The 15,319-nt window shown below is 41.1% G+C and overlaps 1 protein-coding gene across 3 annotated transcripts in view; it reads left to right on the top strand.

The window, feature by feature from the left end:
* The window catches only part of CDH20 (cadherin 20), a 212,557-nt gene extending 198,208 nt beyond the window's left edge, over nucleotides 1-14,349 (top strand). For all 3 annotated transcript variants that reach the window (XM_082417959.1, XM_082417957.1, XM_082417958.1), the window contains one exon: nucleotides 497-14,349. In XM_082417959.1, coding sequence (XP_082274085.1) covers nucleotides 497-1,002 — 506 coding nt within the window. In that variant the 3' untranslated portion in view covers nucleotides 1,003-14,349. The remainder of the gene's footprint in view (nucleotides 1-496) is intronic.
* The last annotated feature ends 970 nt before the right edge of the window (nucleotides 14,350-15,319 follow it).

Here is a 15,319-nt window from a genome sequence, read left to right as displayed (position 1 = left end):
TTACAAAGTAGGATCCTATTGAGAGGCTAATGTAAAAAAGCAGGATTCCACCTACAGAGTAAGGTTTTCACATTATAATGGAGAAACACGTATTCGTCCTTACGTAGTCAGAAAACATGATCTGATCCTTAGCATATACTCCACGGCGGGCCACAGGGCTTCGTGCCTTGTTAATGAGATGTTACACTGGGTGGCTGGGTGTACAAACGCACACACATTTCAAAGCGATAAGGTGTGTGCAGAGCCTCTACGTGCAACTTCTACTTAAACCACGTGGAAACATGTCACGTAGGGTTCACTCGCCCACAGACTCTCCATCCAGCAGTGCAGGAAGAGTGAGAACAGGGTAGACCCTGTGAGGTCACATAGCCAAACACTGCCCCTGCGCTCCCCACCCAGACAGCCCTTCCCCTACCTGTGCTACTCAAGAGCTCTGGTCTCGGCCCACACGGCCGGGGCTCTTCCGCCAACACCCGGTCCTCTGTGTTTCCGGCAGTGCTGGTGCTGCTCATCCTGTCCATGCGGAGGCACCGGAAGCAGCCGTACATCATCGACGACGAGGAGAACATCCACGAGAACATCGTCCGCTACGACGACGAGGGCGGCGGCGAGGAGGACACCGAGGCCTTCGACATCGCGGCCATGTGGAACCCCCGGGAGGCGCAGGCGGGCGGCGCCTCCAAGACGCGGCAGGACATGCTGCCTGAGATCGAGAGCCTCTCCCGCTACGTGCCTCAGACGTGCGCCGTCAACAGCACCGTCCACAGCTACGTCCTGGCCAAACTCTACGAGGCCGACATGGACCTGTGGGCCGCGCCCTTCGACTCCCTGCAGACGTACATGTTCGAGGGGGACGGCTCGGTCGCCGGGTCTCTGAGCTCCCTGCAGTCGGCCGCTTCAGACTCGGAGCAGAGCTTCGACTTCCTGACGGACTGGGGGCCCCGCTTCCGGAAGCTGGCGGAGCTCTACGGGGCGTCGGAGGGGCCCACGCCCCTGTGGTGACGGAAGCCGGGAGGCCGGCGCGCGGCCAAACCCGGCCGTTCTGGGGCGGAGGCTTCGCGGAAGAGGCGCCGCCAACCGCAAGAGCAAGACTGTGCTGGAGAGTGAGGTTGCGGGGGGAGCGGGCGAGCAGAGCTCTCTCTGGATCAGCTTTACTTGGTTAGATTAAGTTAAATAATCAAAAGGAAACACAGGAAGAGGGGGGCAGAATCTCCAATGACCTTTTCTTCTTTTTTAATTTTTGTGATACTGTATTCAAAGGTGTGGATTCCACGGTTAAGTATGGCGGGCTTGACTTTTCTCCGCTGTTCACTTGGTCATTTTGCCACCTCAGAGAGGCTGTGCTTTTCAGTGCAGAGGTGGCAGTTGAAAGCAAATAGAAAGTTCTACTCTCCTATCCGTTTTTTGTTTTGTTTTATTTTTAATCATGTTTATTCGCCACTTAAAAGTTTTGCTGGCTCATCACACTGCACAAACCAACCCCCATAAAAGAACACTGAAAAATTATTCCTCGGTGAAATTAACCTACTTGTTCTGGGATGGATGCAATTTCTTTTAATCCTTTTAAAACAAGGTTAAGGCCTAATTGACCTTGCATGGGGGGTGGGCAGGGGGGTGGGAGAAGGAAGAGGCATTGACTTTAAGCTCAAGTTTAATGGCTGAACCAAGAGTTGTTGGCATTACAACAAATCCACCTCCATGGAGTTAGAGTGCTCTTTAACTGTGCCCCTGCAAAATTATTCAGAAGGAAACCAGAAAATCTGCCTCTTTTGCACTGTAGACGTCTCTTCCATGTGCCAAATGTGAAGATTAGATTCTACAAATGAAAGCCAAATAAAAAGAAGTATCTGATAAAAGCATGGGTTAGAGGGCTTTCCTAATCTGTGTGAGGTCAATTCAAGGGATGTTTACATACTGTAGATAACCTACTTGAACACAAATCAGTATTATAGAGAATAAATGGATGTAAGAAAATTACATATATAAGTTTTGTATATTTGTTAATAATTTTGGTAATAAATATGATGTACTGCATCTCAGTACCTTAGCACCTCTTTTAATAAAAGTTAAATAGAAGGGAAAGTCTATTGCACATGTGTTTAATTGCTGAGCAGGTAAGAGATGGATTTGTGATCCTGACCTAGTCTCAGGTTCTTGGGGCTGGGGCTCATTCATCAAACAAAGACAACAGCACAGAAGTATGAGTCTGTGCATTCTATTTCGGTCACTGATCAGATGAACGTATGGTTTAAACTGTAAAGCTGTAAAGCTTTTCATAAATATTCTTCATTTCCCCATCCCTTAAAAGAGCAAAGGATGGTTTGATAACATCAGCAATACAATAGTGAGTTTAGCCGATATTTTTTTTTGTTTTGTGAGAGTGTATTGCACACAGCCACCAGTGAAGCAGGCCACTGTGCTACTTTCATCTCTGTTCTGTTGGCAAATCAAATATGTACCAAAAATATGTACAAATATGTACATCTTGTCAATATTGGATGAGCTCACAGAACACTGGGGCCATATTTTATTCATGTTTCCTTTCCCCACAGTAGGTAAGAGTGGGTACTTAATAAGTGCTTAATGGGTACATGATGGAAGGGATCTCTTTCTTTGACATCGTATTATTAAAGGATATTTTACACAGTTATCCTCACCATTGGGAACAAATTGTGAACAAAATAGTTTTCTGAGTGTCTTGGTTAAAGGTTCTCAAATTTTAATGTGTGTCAGAATCACTTGGAACAGAATCACTTGTTAAACTATAGCTTGTTGGGCCTTTACCCACAAAGTTTCTACTTCAGTTGATCTGGGGCAATTTGCATTTCTAACAAGTTCCTGGGTGATGCTGATGCTGCTGGTCCAGGGACCACACTTTGAGAACCTTTGGCATATGGTCACGCTTTCTCAAATATAGAAAGATTAGATTGCATTGGGGCCTACCCCATCAGTAGAATAGTATTGTGAATCTCTTTTCCAGTAAAATGGAGAGTTTGGCAGAAATATGTAAGAAGGCTAATGGATGTCTGGGAACCAGCAGGATGTGCTTCACGCTTTATTACGTGGTACACTAACAGCCAGGCAAGTTCTCATCTTCAACCTTCAGCATACTAACCCTTTCCTCCATGAAAGGCAGCTCTCATACATGCTCTTTGAGGGTAAAGTGTGATGTAAAAATAAATAAACTTAGCAAAGAAAAACGTGAACTTGAGTCCAAACTAGGCTTTACAACATACCAGTTATGTGAATGTGGGCAAATTAACCATTATAACCTTCTTCTTTTCTATCACTAGCCCTGAGGATAATTTTTTGACTAGCTCATTCTGTGTTGCTTGTTTTAAAAACTGGGAACAGCTGTTATCCTAACCACAGGGGATTATCATGCCCCACATCCTGCAAATGTGGTCCCCCATGATACTGGGCATGAAGTGATTAAGCAGAATCTCCTGGAGCTTCTGGTCCCTGGGAAGATGTTTAATGGTGTGATACAGGAAGTGTGAGAGAAGCACAGAATAGGAGATCCATTTCAACTCACACTCTAAGCTAATAGAGACTCTTCCCTCCAAATGAGTTTTAGAATTCCCTTTCCACCACCACAGTTTACCACAAATGCTGGTTCATTTGAAAATAAAACATCATTACCACCAGACAGAATGCAGTGTGATCAGGTTAAAAAAGAGAGCTGTGAAATTATCCAGCCATTTATTTGTAAACAGGTAAAGCAGCTAGCCTTTAATTTATATGTTAGAGGGAAAAGGAACATCTGTGGAAATCAATTGATAAGACTCTGTCTGGAACTGTATTCTGAACAAGAACACAAGCAAAGATAAAGATTAGCAATGAATTTTCTAAATCATAAAAGCAGAATATCCCAACATGGCAGATAGCAAAGGCAAAGAAGGGAGTAGTTTGCACAAGAAAGAATCTATAAATCCTGAAAACAAATTCAAACAAGCCAAAATCAGTACAGGCACATTGACTATGCATTGTTACTAGTTTACTAGTGATCGAGAGCTAAACCTTAATGTCAGAATTCCCAGTATTTCCTTTCTAACGCTGGAAATACATGAGCACAGGATACACTTTGCAAACAGTTCTTTTTGCAGATGGACTCATTCTCAAATCCATTTGTCATCTTCATAATAAAGAACTTTCAAGATATTTTTATGTGTAAATACCTGGATTTGGGAGGCTTCTGCTTGATCCTGAGGGTCAAGGTTCTGGTACAGGGAATGGACAAAATTAGATCAAGGAACCTTCTTTTTAAAATGATCTACTAATGAGACATATCTGTCTCTTGTGATTTATGTTGTGCAAAAATTGTGAGTACTAATTTATAGTATGTGTAATTAACTACAACATCAACCAAAAACACAATTTTTCCTAAATCTTTTCTCCTGGGACGGGAAGCTGGCAAATCCTACCCCATGTGTTTGTCCACACTCCTGGTTTGTAAGGATTCCAGATGACTGATGACGAGGCTGTTTCTTCCACTCCAACATTTTAGCCACTGAGGCCACCTTCCTGGTACCCATGATGACAAGGGCTACTTTCCATCCCAGAAAACCTTAGACCACTTCTCTGAGAGGACACACTTCCAAAAGCTAGTAAAACTACCTATGAGTCTTTTCTTATTTTTCAGGAAGTTTGGATACTAGCTTTTCTTTTATTATTTCCACTTCTTCCCCTTCTTCATATCAACTGTTTTACCACCATTGCTGCATAAAAAGACACTAAACTTAGTGGTGTAAAACGACAATCTTTTTTTTATTTTTCTGTTTTTTGTTTTGTTTTGTTTTGGCTGCTTTGGGTCTTCATTGTTGCACGCAGGCTTTCTCTAGTTGCGGCGAGTGGGGGCTGCTCTTCATTGCGGTGCGCGGGCTTCTCACTGTGGTGGCTTCTCTTGTTGCGGAGCATGGGCTCTAGGCACACAGGCTTCAGTAGTTGTGGCTCGTGGGCTCTAGAGCGCAGGCTCAGTAGTTGTCACGCACGGGCTTAGTTGTTCTGCAGCATGTGGGATCTTCCCAGACCAGGGCTCGAACCCGTGTCCCCTGCATTGGCAGGCGGATTCTTAACCACTGCACCACCAGGGAAGTCCCCAATCAGTTATATTGTCTTTCCCTTTTTTCTACTCTGCCTCCTTCCTCTATTCCAGGAATCACTTTGGATTCCATTCACCATTTCTTTTCTCTCTTCCATTCCCCCTCCTCTCTATAGAATACATTCTTGTTTATAGGTATATTATTCTCCAAAATTCAGTTTTATCCCTACCATGCAGTACTTTCAGAAATAAATGAATATTTTATGAGAATACTTAGCAAAATATCTGATATATAAAAGGCACACAATATATTTTTATTGAAGTATAATTAATACACAATAAACTGCAGGTAAAGCATATTATTTAATGTTTTGACATATGTATACACCCATGAAGCCATCATCCCAATCAAGATAGTAAATATATCTGTTACCCTCAAGAGTTTTCTCATACCCTACTGTAATACCTCTCTCCCATCCCTGCCAACCACCTCCCCCAACTGCAAGCAACCACCAATGTGCCTTCTATCATGGTAGATTTGTTTACATTTTCTAGAGTTTTATATAAATGTAATCATACAGAGTGTACTCTTTTGTGTGTGTGGAGGATGGGGGGAGGGGGTCTGGCTTCTTTCACTCAGCATTATTAGTTTGAGTATCACACATGCCACTGTGTATATCAACAGTTCATTGCTTTTTGTTGATAAGCAGTATTCCATTGTGTAGATAAACCACAATTTGTTTATTCATTCATGTATTAGTTTGCTCATGCTGCCAAAATAAAATACCATAAATTGGGTGGCTTAAATAACAGAAATTTATTTTCTCTTAGTTCTGGAAGCTGGAAGCCCAAGATCAGGATACCAGTATGGTCAGATTCCAGTGAGGACTCGCTTCCTGGTTTTCAAATGGCCACTTTCTCATTGTATCCTCACATGGTGGCAGGAGCAAGTGAGCTCTCTGGTGTCTGTTCTTATAAGGACACTAATCATATCAGATTAGTGCCCCAGCCATGTAACCTCATCTAACCTTAGTTAATTACTTCCTTACTCCAAATACAGTCACATTAGAGGTTAGGGCTTCAGCATATGAATTTGGGGCATGGAGGGGGACACAATTCAGTCCATAACAATTCATATGTTGATGGACATTTTGATTGTTTGCAGCTTTTGGCTGTTACAAGTTAGGCTGCTAAGAACACTTGCATGTGAGTCTTTGTATGGACATATATTTTCTTTTCCCTTGGATAAATGCTTAGGAGTGGAATGGCTGGAGTCATATGGTAGGTATATGTTTTCAGTTCTTGTTTTGGTTTTTTTAAACTGCCAAACTATTTTCCAAAGTCTTTTTACCATTTCAAATTCCCACCGGCAGTATATGAGGGTTCCATTTCCTCTTCACCTTCACCAATACTTGGTATGGGCTGGGTTTTTTTCATCTTTGTCATTGTAATAGGAATGTAGTATCTCGCTGTGGTTTTAGTTTCTAATATCCTAATGACTAATAATGCTGAGCATCTTTTCACATGCTTATTTGCTATCCACATATCTTCTTTGGTGGAGTACCCAGAGGTATTTGCCCATTTTTAATTGCTTCATTATTGTTGAGTTTTGAGATTTCTTTTTATTTCCTGGATATGAGTCTTTATCAGGTACAGACTTTGTAAAGATTTTTATTCCAGTCTGTGGCTTGTCTTTTCATTCCCTTAACAATGTCTTTTGAAGGGCAGGAGTTTTTTTATTTTGATGAAATCCCAATTCATCAGTTTGTTCTCTTGTAGATTGTGCTTTCAGTGTCATTTCTAAAAAAATCTTTGCCTACCCAAGGTCACAAATGTTTTCTTCCATGTTTTTTTTCTAGAACTTTTGTGGTTTTAGGTTTTACATTAGGTCTATAATTCATTTGGGATTTATCTTTGTAGATTTTTAGGTATGAACTGAAGCTCTGTTTTTCTTTTCCCTTTTGGCATATGGATATCCAATTGTTCTAGAACCATTTAGTGAAAAAGACTGTCAATTTTTTTACTGCATTGCCTTTGTTGTGAGTTGAATTGTGTCTGCCACAAAGATATGTTCAGGTCCTAACCCCCAGTACCTGTGAATGTGACCTTATTTGGAAATAGGATCTTTGTTTACAGATATAATCAAATGGACTTGAGGTCATACTGGACCAATGATTGGTGTCTTTATAAGAAGAGAGAAATTTAGACACAGAAGCAGAGACACAGAGTGGAGAATGCCATGTGACAACTGAGGCAGACAATCGAAGAGATGCATCTACGAGCCAAGGAGTATTAAGGATTGTCAGCGACCACCAAAAGTTAGGGAGAGGCATGGGACAAATTCTCCCTCCAGAAGGTACCAACCCTGCCCACACTTTGAGTTCAGACTTCTAGCTTCCAGAAGTGTAAGAGAATACCTTTCTGTTGTTTTAGACCACCCAATTTGTGATAATTTGTTCTGGCTGCCCTAGGAAACCAATAGAAACCTTATATAATACATTTGTTAAGATCTATTTTAACATAAAAAATAACTCAGTACGAACCCTTTACATGTCCTTGTCACTTTGGCTGGATCTACAACACATCCACACACCAGGTTGCTTATTAATTAATTAACTAATTAGTGTGTTCGTTTTGCAGGATCTTTTTTTATTTCGACTCAGCCTTTGCACATGGTTGGAGTGTATGGAGAGGGCCCTGAAGATGCCCTGCTCTCTGGCAGGTCTCAGGCAGCAGCAGAACTCTCCAGCTGACTTGGCAGCCTGCGAGCAGCTCTCACAGTTGCAGGCAAGGGGGAGGGAAGAATGAACCACCAGATGGCTGAGAAGAGACACTTCCATTCATATGACCCCACTGATGTGGGCGGTGCAGAGAGGTTACAGAGAAAGCAGAGAAGGCAGGAGCTGCTGAAAACAGCGCTAAGTGCCCATTGGTCCTCAGGCAGCACAGCAAAAGGACAACATTCAGAGAGGTGTCCCCCACTCGGCCGCAATACGGAGCATATGTACCCTTGGCATGACTGCAAGTGAAGAGCTGCACAGCAGAGTGAAAGAATTAACCTTCAAAGAGCAGGCTGCCTGGTTTCCTTCTGTCTCTTGTACTTGATATTCCCCTGCTGCCCCAGGAAACTGATGTAATCCTCTGTGTTTCCCTGCCAGGCCCATATGCAGCAAAATTCACTCATCCTAATTGCTAGTCTTCACTAGCCTCCTGGGGGAGGGCGGGGCACCAACGGTCTGCCCCCGTGTTTACCTCCAGGACTGGCTTCATCAACCTCAAATTTGTACATTTGCCAATGACTTCTTGGGACTGTGGCTATTGGGCCATATGATGGTTGGTGTGAGATGAGATTCTTAAATGCAGGGCATTACCTGAGGATGAATATTAGTTACACCCAAGAGGGGACTCAGGGCCTCATCAGCATGCTCCAGGCGGACGTCACTGCTGCTGAGCTGAAGCAAAGGGAAGGGGAAGGTCATGGCCGGCTATTGAGCACCTACTGTATGCCGGCACAGTGCCAGGTGCTTTTACATTAATGATCATGTTGAAAACATGAGCAAAGCACAGACCTAAAACCAGAAAAGAACACAGAGCCATTTGTGAAACACTCACCTCAGATGTTGATACCACTGGCTCCTCTGGGAGCTATAACATGTAAGGAGCTCCGCACACATCCTTCACCATTGATTGTTGATATCCCGTCTACATCTTAAACCCTAGAGAACTGAATACTGGCCTTCACAGTGGGCAGTGAAACCAGGTAAGGACAGCTGACAAGCATCATCTGAGAAATAGGGAGTGATCATGCTTTTGAAATTCAGTCCTATGTTCTTTCTGGAAAGTATGTATATTTCACTATTATGGGAAGATTTTTAAAAAATAGATGTCATTGGAGAGGACTTCATTATCAGGAACCTTACATAACCCAGGTTAATCTCCTCTCAAAGGAGCAGGAGGCTATTTCTGGAGAACACTGGCACACTGCCATATTTACAGTGTGTCCCTTACCTACAAACTGGGTACAAATTCTCTGTAAACTCCAAGCCACTTATCACATCCAGATTCCCACATGGATCTAAGCGTATGCCATGTACACCTCAGGCACAATGGGCAAACAGATTATTTATGGGACTTGGCAGAGATGTCTTGATCAGGGTTTTTAGTCACAGTCTCGATGACAGCATCCACTGTGACAGTGAGCAGGTAAAGTGAATAATAATATATCCATCTTGGAAGGTCAGTTCCTGCTCATACTTCTAATTATTAAGTACATGATTGAGAGCCTCTCCGTAGCTTAGTTTCCTACTGTGAAGGTAGGCTGTTCATTATTCAAAGTTGTTCTTTTGTTGCAGATGTAGAATAGAAAAAGTGGCAATTGCTCCAGTGCCATCCTTTTATTTTGAAGAAAAAAAACAAAGGCACAGATTTTTGACTTCTTGAAATGGAAGGCTAGAGCTTATTTTTTCTCCTTCCGTTTCAGTGCCATCCTCACTGAGTCCATCAGTAAATCTTCAAGCTGCATTAAAATATAACTTGATTAGGGATCATCCTTTAGCATCATCCTAGTTGGTTTGTTTCCCTCCTGACTAAACACCTTCCTTTGAAGGAAAAGGAAATGATGGAACCTTCTCATTTTATCTCAAAGAGAAAAAGCAAAAAGACACTTGAAGCTGCAGAAATAGGAACTTAACAGCGTAGACAGAAATCTCTTCTATAGGGTCCCTCTAGCCAAAAGTAGACTAGATTAAAAAATGCCAACACAGGAGAAATGTGATCATCTTAATGAGGTTCACATTAATTCTATTACTTGGTCATCCTTGTCCAAGTTTTCTAATAAAGCCTAAATAGATAAACTAGATAAATAGCAAGCTTAAGTAGACAGATTATTTTTATAACTTCTATATTAACTAGCACACCTGGGAGCCTAAATTATTGAATACTGATCATAAGACTATTCAAGGAATGACCATACATCCTTTATCGTTCTGTTCTAAGTCTTTGCTTATAAATGGCATTATTACACATGGCCACGTTCTAAGAGTTTGCTCAGCATTGTATTCAGTTGTTCGGCCAAAGTTCCATCCTGCAGGGGAGAATTCGCCCTCTCCCAAACTGAAAAGAATGGTAATATCAACGGGTAATAACTCTGGAGCTGAAGAAATGTGCATCTCAATGTGGTAGACATTGGGGCAGGTCACAAATATTCCTATTACCCTCCGTCTAGGTACACATGGGTCTGAACTTCTCCATCAGGTTATGGTTGTGTCCGACCATGTGACTGCGCTGAGCTAAGGAAACATGAGCAGGAGCCTTAACAGCCAATGTGAGATTTGCCGGTTCCTTGCCCCTTCCTGCTGCAGTGATCTTTGAAGGCTGTGCCAAAAGGAACCTCTTTCTGCCTAGGTCTGAGTGACCGTATTAAGTAGGGTCCTCCTGCTGGCCTGTAGCCTGAGCTGAAATGAGAGCTGTCGCAGGACAGACACACCAACTTTCACAGTGTTAAGTCACTGAGATTTTGGACTTACTTATTACCACGGTATAATTTTGCCTATCCAGGCTAATACGACAATGACGAAAACTGTTAACTTCCCTTAAGAAGAGGAATCAACCAACTGGTATGACTGGTATGCATGATGACTACTGATGCCGCCTCCAAAATACATGTGCCCTGGTTGTTTTTTACCATGAGTAAGAGTGGATTTTGTTGACCAATTCATCTTTTTTCCATTTCTTCTCAAAATTAACAGCACACATTTTCAAGATTAAAGAATAAAACAGCACTGTGCCCATAGATGGACACGCACAGAGGGAATGTAGCCATGTGACAACGGACGCAGAGATCGGATCACGCAGCTACAGGCCAAGGAACGCCAAGTGATGTTGGCAACCCCTGGAAGCTGGGAGATGAGCATGAGCAGATACTGCCTCTGGACCCCCAAGAAGGAACCAGCCCTGCTGCCACCTTGATTTGGGACTTCCGGCCTCCAGAACTATGAAAGATTAAAGTCCTGATGTTTTATGTCACCCAGTTTTTGGTACTTTGTTATGGCAACACTAGGAAACTACTAGAGTGACTTTTAACTATACTTTCTACCATTCCGCAGCCTGCCTGACATTTTTACCATGAGTCTTTACACGATCACCTGCGCATTCCTGCATTTTAAACCTCCATGCTTTCTGAGACTCTTTCTGAGTTGAGTAAAATAGGTACAGGGCCTAAACTCTTCTTTAGCCAAATAATCCCTACCAAGATCAGAAGCAATATCTTGTTCATCTTCTCCCTTTCTCTTTTTTTTTTCTTATATTCACTTGTTTGTTTTATTTTTCCTATTCCACATATAAGTGAAAACATACAGTATTTGTCCTTCTCTGTCTGACTTACTTCACTAAGCGTAATACCCTCCAGGTCCATCCATGTTGTTGCAAATGGCAAAATTTCATTATTTTTTTATGGCTGAGTAATATTCCATTATATATATCACATCTCTTTATCCATTCATCTGTTGATGAACACTTAGGTTGCTTCCAGGTCTTGACTATTATAAATAACGCTACTATGAATATTGGGGTGCAGGTATCTTTTCAAATTAGTGTTTTTGTTTTCTTCAGATATATACCCAGGAGTGGAATTCCTGTATCCTATGGTAGATTTATTTTTAATGTTTTGAGGACGCTCCATACTGTTCTCCATAGTGGCTGTACCAATTTACATTCCCACCAACAGTGCATGAAGGTTTCCTTTTCTCCACATCCTCGCCAACATTTATTATTTGTTGTCTTTTTGATGGTAACCATTGTGACAGGTGTGAGGTGATGTCTCATTGTGGATTTGATTTGCATTTCCCTGATGATTAGCCATGCTGAGCATCTTTTCATGTGCCTGTTGGCCATCTGTATATCTTCTTTGGAAAAATGTCCATTCAGGTCTTCTGCCCATTTTTAAATCAGGCTGTTTGTGTTTTTGATATTGAGTTGTATGAGCGTGAATGAGCTGCCTATATATGTTGAATATTAACCACTTATCAGACATATTATTTGCAAACATCTTCTCCCATTCAGTAAGTTGTCTTTCCGTTTTGTTGATGTTTTCCTTCGATATGCAAAAGCTTTTAATTTTAATTCGGTCCCATTTGTTTATTTTTGTTTTGTTCTTTTTTATCTTTTTTTTTTAAACAACTTTATTGGAGTATAATTGCTTTACAATGTTGTGTTACTTCCTGCTGTATAACGAAGTGAATCAGTTTTATGTATACATATATCCCCATATCCCTTCCCTCTTGTATCTCCCTCCCACCCTCCCTGTACCACCCCTCTAGGTGGTCACAAAGCACCCAGCTGATCTCCCTGTGCTATGCGGCTGCTTCCCACTAGCTATCGATTTTACATTTGGTAGTGTATATATGTCCATGCCACTCTCTCACTTTGTCCCAGCTTACACTTCCCCCTCCCCGTGTCCTCAAGTCCATTCTCTACATCTGCTTCTTTATTCCTGTCCTGCCCCTAGGTTCATCAGAACCTTTTTTTTCTTTTAGATTCCATATATATATGTTGGAATACGATATTTGTTTTTCTCTTTCTGACTTACTTCACTCTGTGTGACAGACTCTAGGTCCATCCACGTCACTACAAAAAACTCAATTTCGTTTCTTTTTATAGCTGAGTAATATTCCATTGTATATATGTGCCACATCTTTATCTATTCATCTGTCAATGGACACTTAGGTTGCTTCCACGTCCTGGCTATTGTAAATAGTGCTGCAATGAACACTGTGGTACATGACTCTTTTTGAATTATGGTTTTTGCAGGGTATATGCCCAGTAGTGGGATTGCTGGGTCTTATGGTAGTTCTAGTTTGAGTTTTTTAAGGAACCTCCATACTGTTCTCCATAGTGGCTGTATCAATTTACATTCCCACCAACAGTGCAAGAGGGTTCCCTTTTCTCCACACCCTCTTCAGCATTTATTGTTTGTAGATTTTTTAATGATAGCCATTCTGACTGGTGTGAGGTGGTACCTCATTGTAGTTTTGATTTGATTTTCTCTAATAATTAGTGATGTTGAACATTCTTTCATGTGTTTGTTGGCGATCTGTATATCTTCCTTGGAGAAATCCCTATTTAGGTTTTCTGCCCATTTTTGGATCGGGTTGTTTGTGTTTTTGATATTGAGCTGCATAAGCTGCTTGTATATTTTGGAGATTAATCCTTTGTCAGTTGCTTCATTTGTAAATATTTTCTCCATTCTGAGGATTGTCTTTTCGTCTTGTTTATGCTTTCCTTTGCTGTGCAAAGGCTTTTAAGTTTCATTAGGTCCCATTTGTTTATTTTTGTTTTTATTTCCATTTTTCTAGGAGGTGGGTCAAAAAGGATCTTGTTGTGATTTATGTCATAGAGTGTTCTGCCTATGTTTTCCTCTAAGAGTTTGATAGTGTCTGGCCTTACATACAGGTCTTTAATCCATTTTGAGTTTATTTTTGTGTACGGTGTTAGGGAGTGTTCTAATTTCATTCTTTTACATGTAGCTGTCCAGTTTTCCCAGCACCATTTATTGAAGAGGCTGTCTTTTCTCCATTGTATATTCTTGCCTCCTTTACCAAAGATAAGGTGACCACATGAGTGTGGGTTTATCTCTGGGCTTTCTATCCTGTTTCATTAATCCATACTTCTGTTTTTGTGCCAGCACCATACTGTCTTGATTACTGTAGCTTTGTAACATAGAGTGAAGTCAGGGAGCCTGATTCCTCCAGCTCCGTTTTTCGTTCTCAAGATTGATTTGGCTACTCAGGGTCTTTTGTGTCTCCATACAAATTTTAAGATGTTTTTGTTCTAGTTTTGTGAAAAATGCCATTGGTTGTTTGATAGGAATTGCATTGAATCTGTAGATTGCTTTGGGTAGTATAGTCATTTTCACAATGTTGATTCTTCCAATCCAAGGACATGGTATATCTCTCCATCTGTTTGTATCAGCTTTAATTTCTTTCATCGGTGTCTTATAGTTTTCTGCATACAGGTCTTTTGTCTCCTTAGGTAGGCTTATTTCTAGGTATTTTATTCTTTTTGTTGCAATGGTAAATGGGAGTGTTTTCTTAATTTCACTTTCAGATTTTTCGTCATTAGTGTATAGAAATGCAAGAGATTTCTGTGCATTAATTTTGTATCCTGCTACTTTACCAAATTCATTGATTAGCTCTAGGAGTTTTCTGGTAGCATCTTTAGGATTCCCTATGTATAGTATCATGTCATCTGCAAACAGTGACAGTTTCACTGCTTTTTTTCCGATTTGGATTCCTTTTATTTCTTTTTCTTCTCTGATTGCTGTGGCTAAAACTTCCAAAACTATGTTGAATAATAGTGGTGAGAGTTGGCCACCTGGTCTTGCTCCTGATTGTAGAGGAAATGGTTTCAGTTTTCACCATTGAGAATGATGTTGGCTGTGGGTTTGTCATATATGGCCTTTATTATGTTGAGGTAAGCTTCCCTCTATGCCTACTTTCTGGAGGGTTTTTATCATAAATGGGTGTTGAATTTTGTCAAAAGCTTTTTCTGCATCTATTGAGATGATCATATGGTTTTTATCCTTCAGTTTGTTAATATGGTGTATCACATTGATTGATTTGCGTATATTGAAGAATCCTTGCATTCCTGGGATAAAGCCCACTTGATCATGGTGTATGATCCTTTTAATGTGCTGTTGGATTCTGTTTGCTAGTATTTTGTTGAGAATTTTTGCATCTATGTTCATCAGTGATATTGGCCTGTAGTTTTCTTTTTTGTGACATCTTTGTCTGGATTGGGTATCAGGGTGATGGTGGTCTTGTAGAATGAGTTTGGGAGTGTTCCTCCCTCTGCTATATTTTGGAAGAGTTTGAGAAGGATAGGTGTTACCGCTTCTCTAAATGTTTGATAGACTCCGCCTGTGAAGCCATCTGGTCCTGGGCTTTTGTTTGTTGGAAGATTTTTAATCACAGTTTCAATTTCAGTGCTTGTGATTGGTCTGTTTATATTTTCTATTTCTTCCTGGTTCAGGCTCAGAAGGTCAACCTTTTCTAAGAATTTGTCCATTTCTTCCAGGTTGTCCATTTTATTGGCAGGTTGTTGCTTGTAGTAATCTCTCATGATCCTTTGTATTTCTGCAGTGTCAGTTGTTACTTCTCCTTTTCATTTCTAATTCTGTTGATTTCAATCTTTTCCTTATTTTCTTGATGAGTCTGGCTAATGGTTTATCACTTTTGTTTATCTTCTCAAACAACCAGCTTTTGGTTTTATTGATCCTTGCTA

The sequence above is a fragment of the Balaenoptera physalus genome, assembly GCF_965194825.1.
Source record: "Balaenoptera physalus genome assembly, chromosome: 12".
NCBI lineage: Eukaryota > Metazoa > Chordata > Mammalia > Artiodactyla > Balaenopteridae > Balaenoptera > Balaenoptera physalus.
Note: the sequence above shows the minus strand (reverse complement) of the source record. Positions and strands in the feature narration are given on the sequence as shown.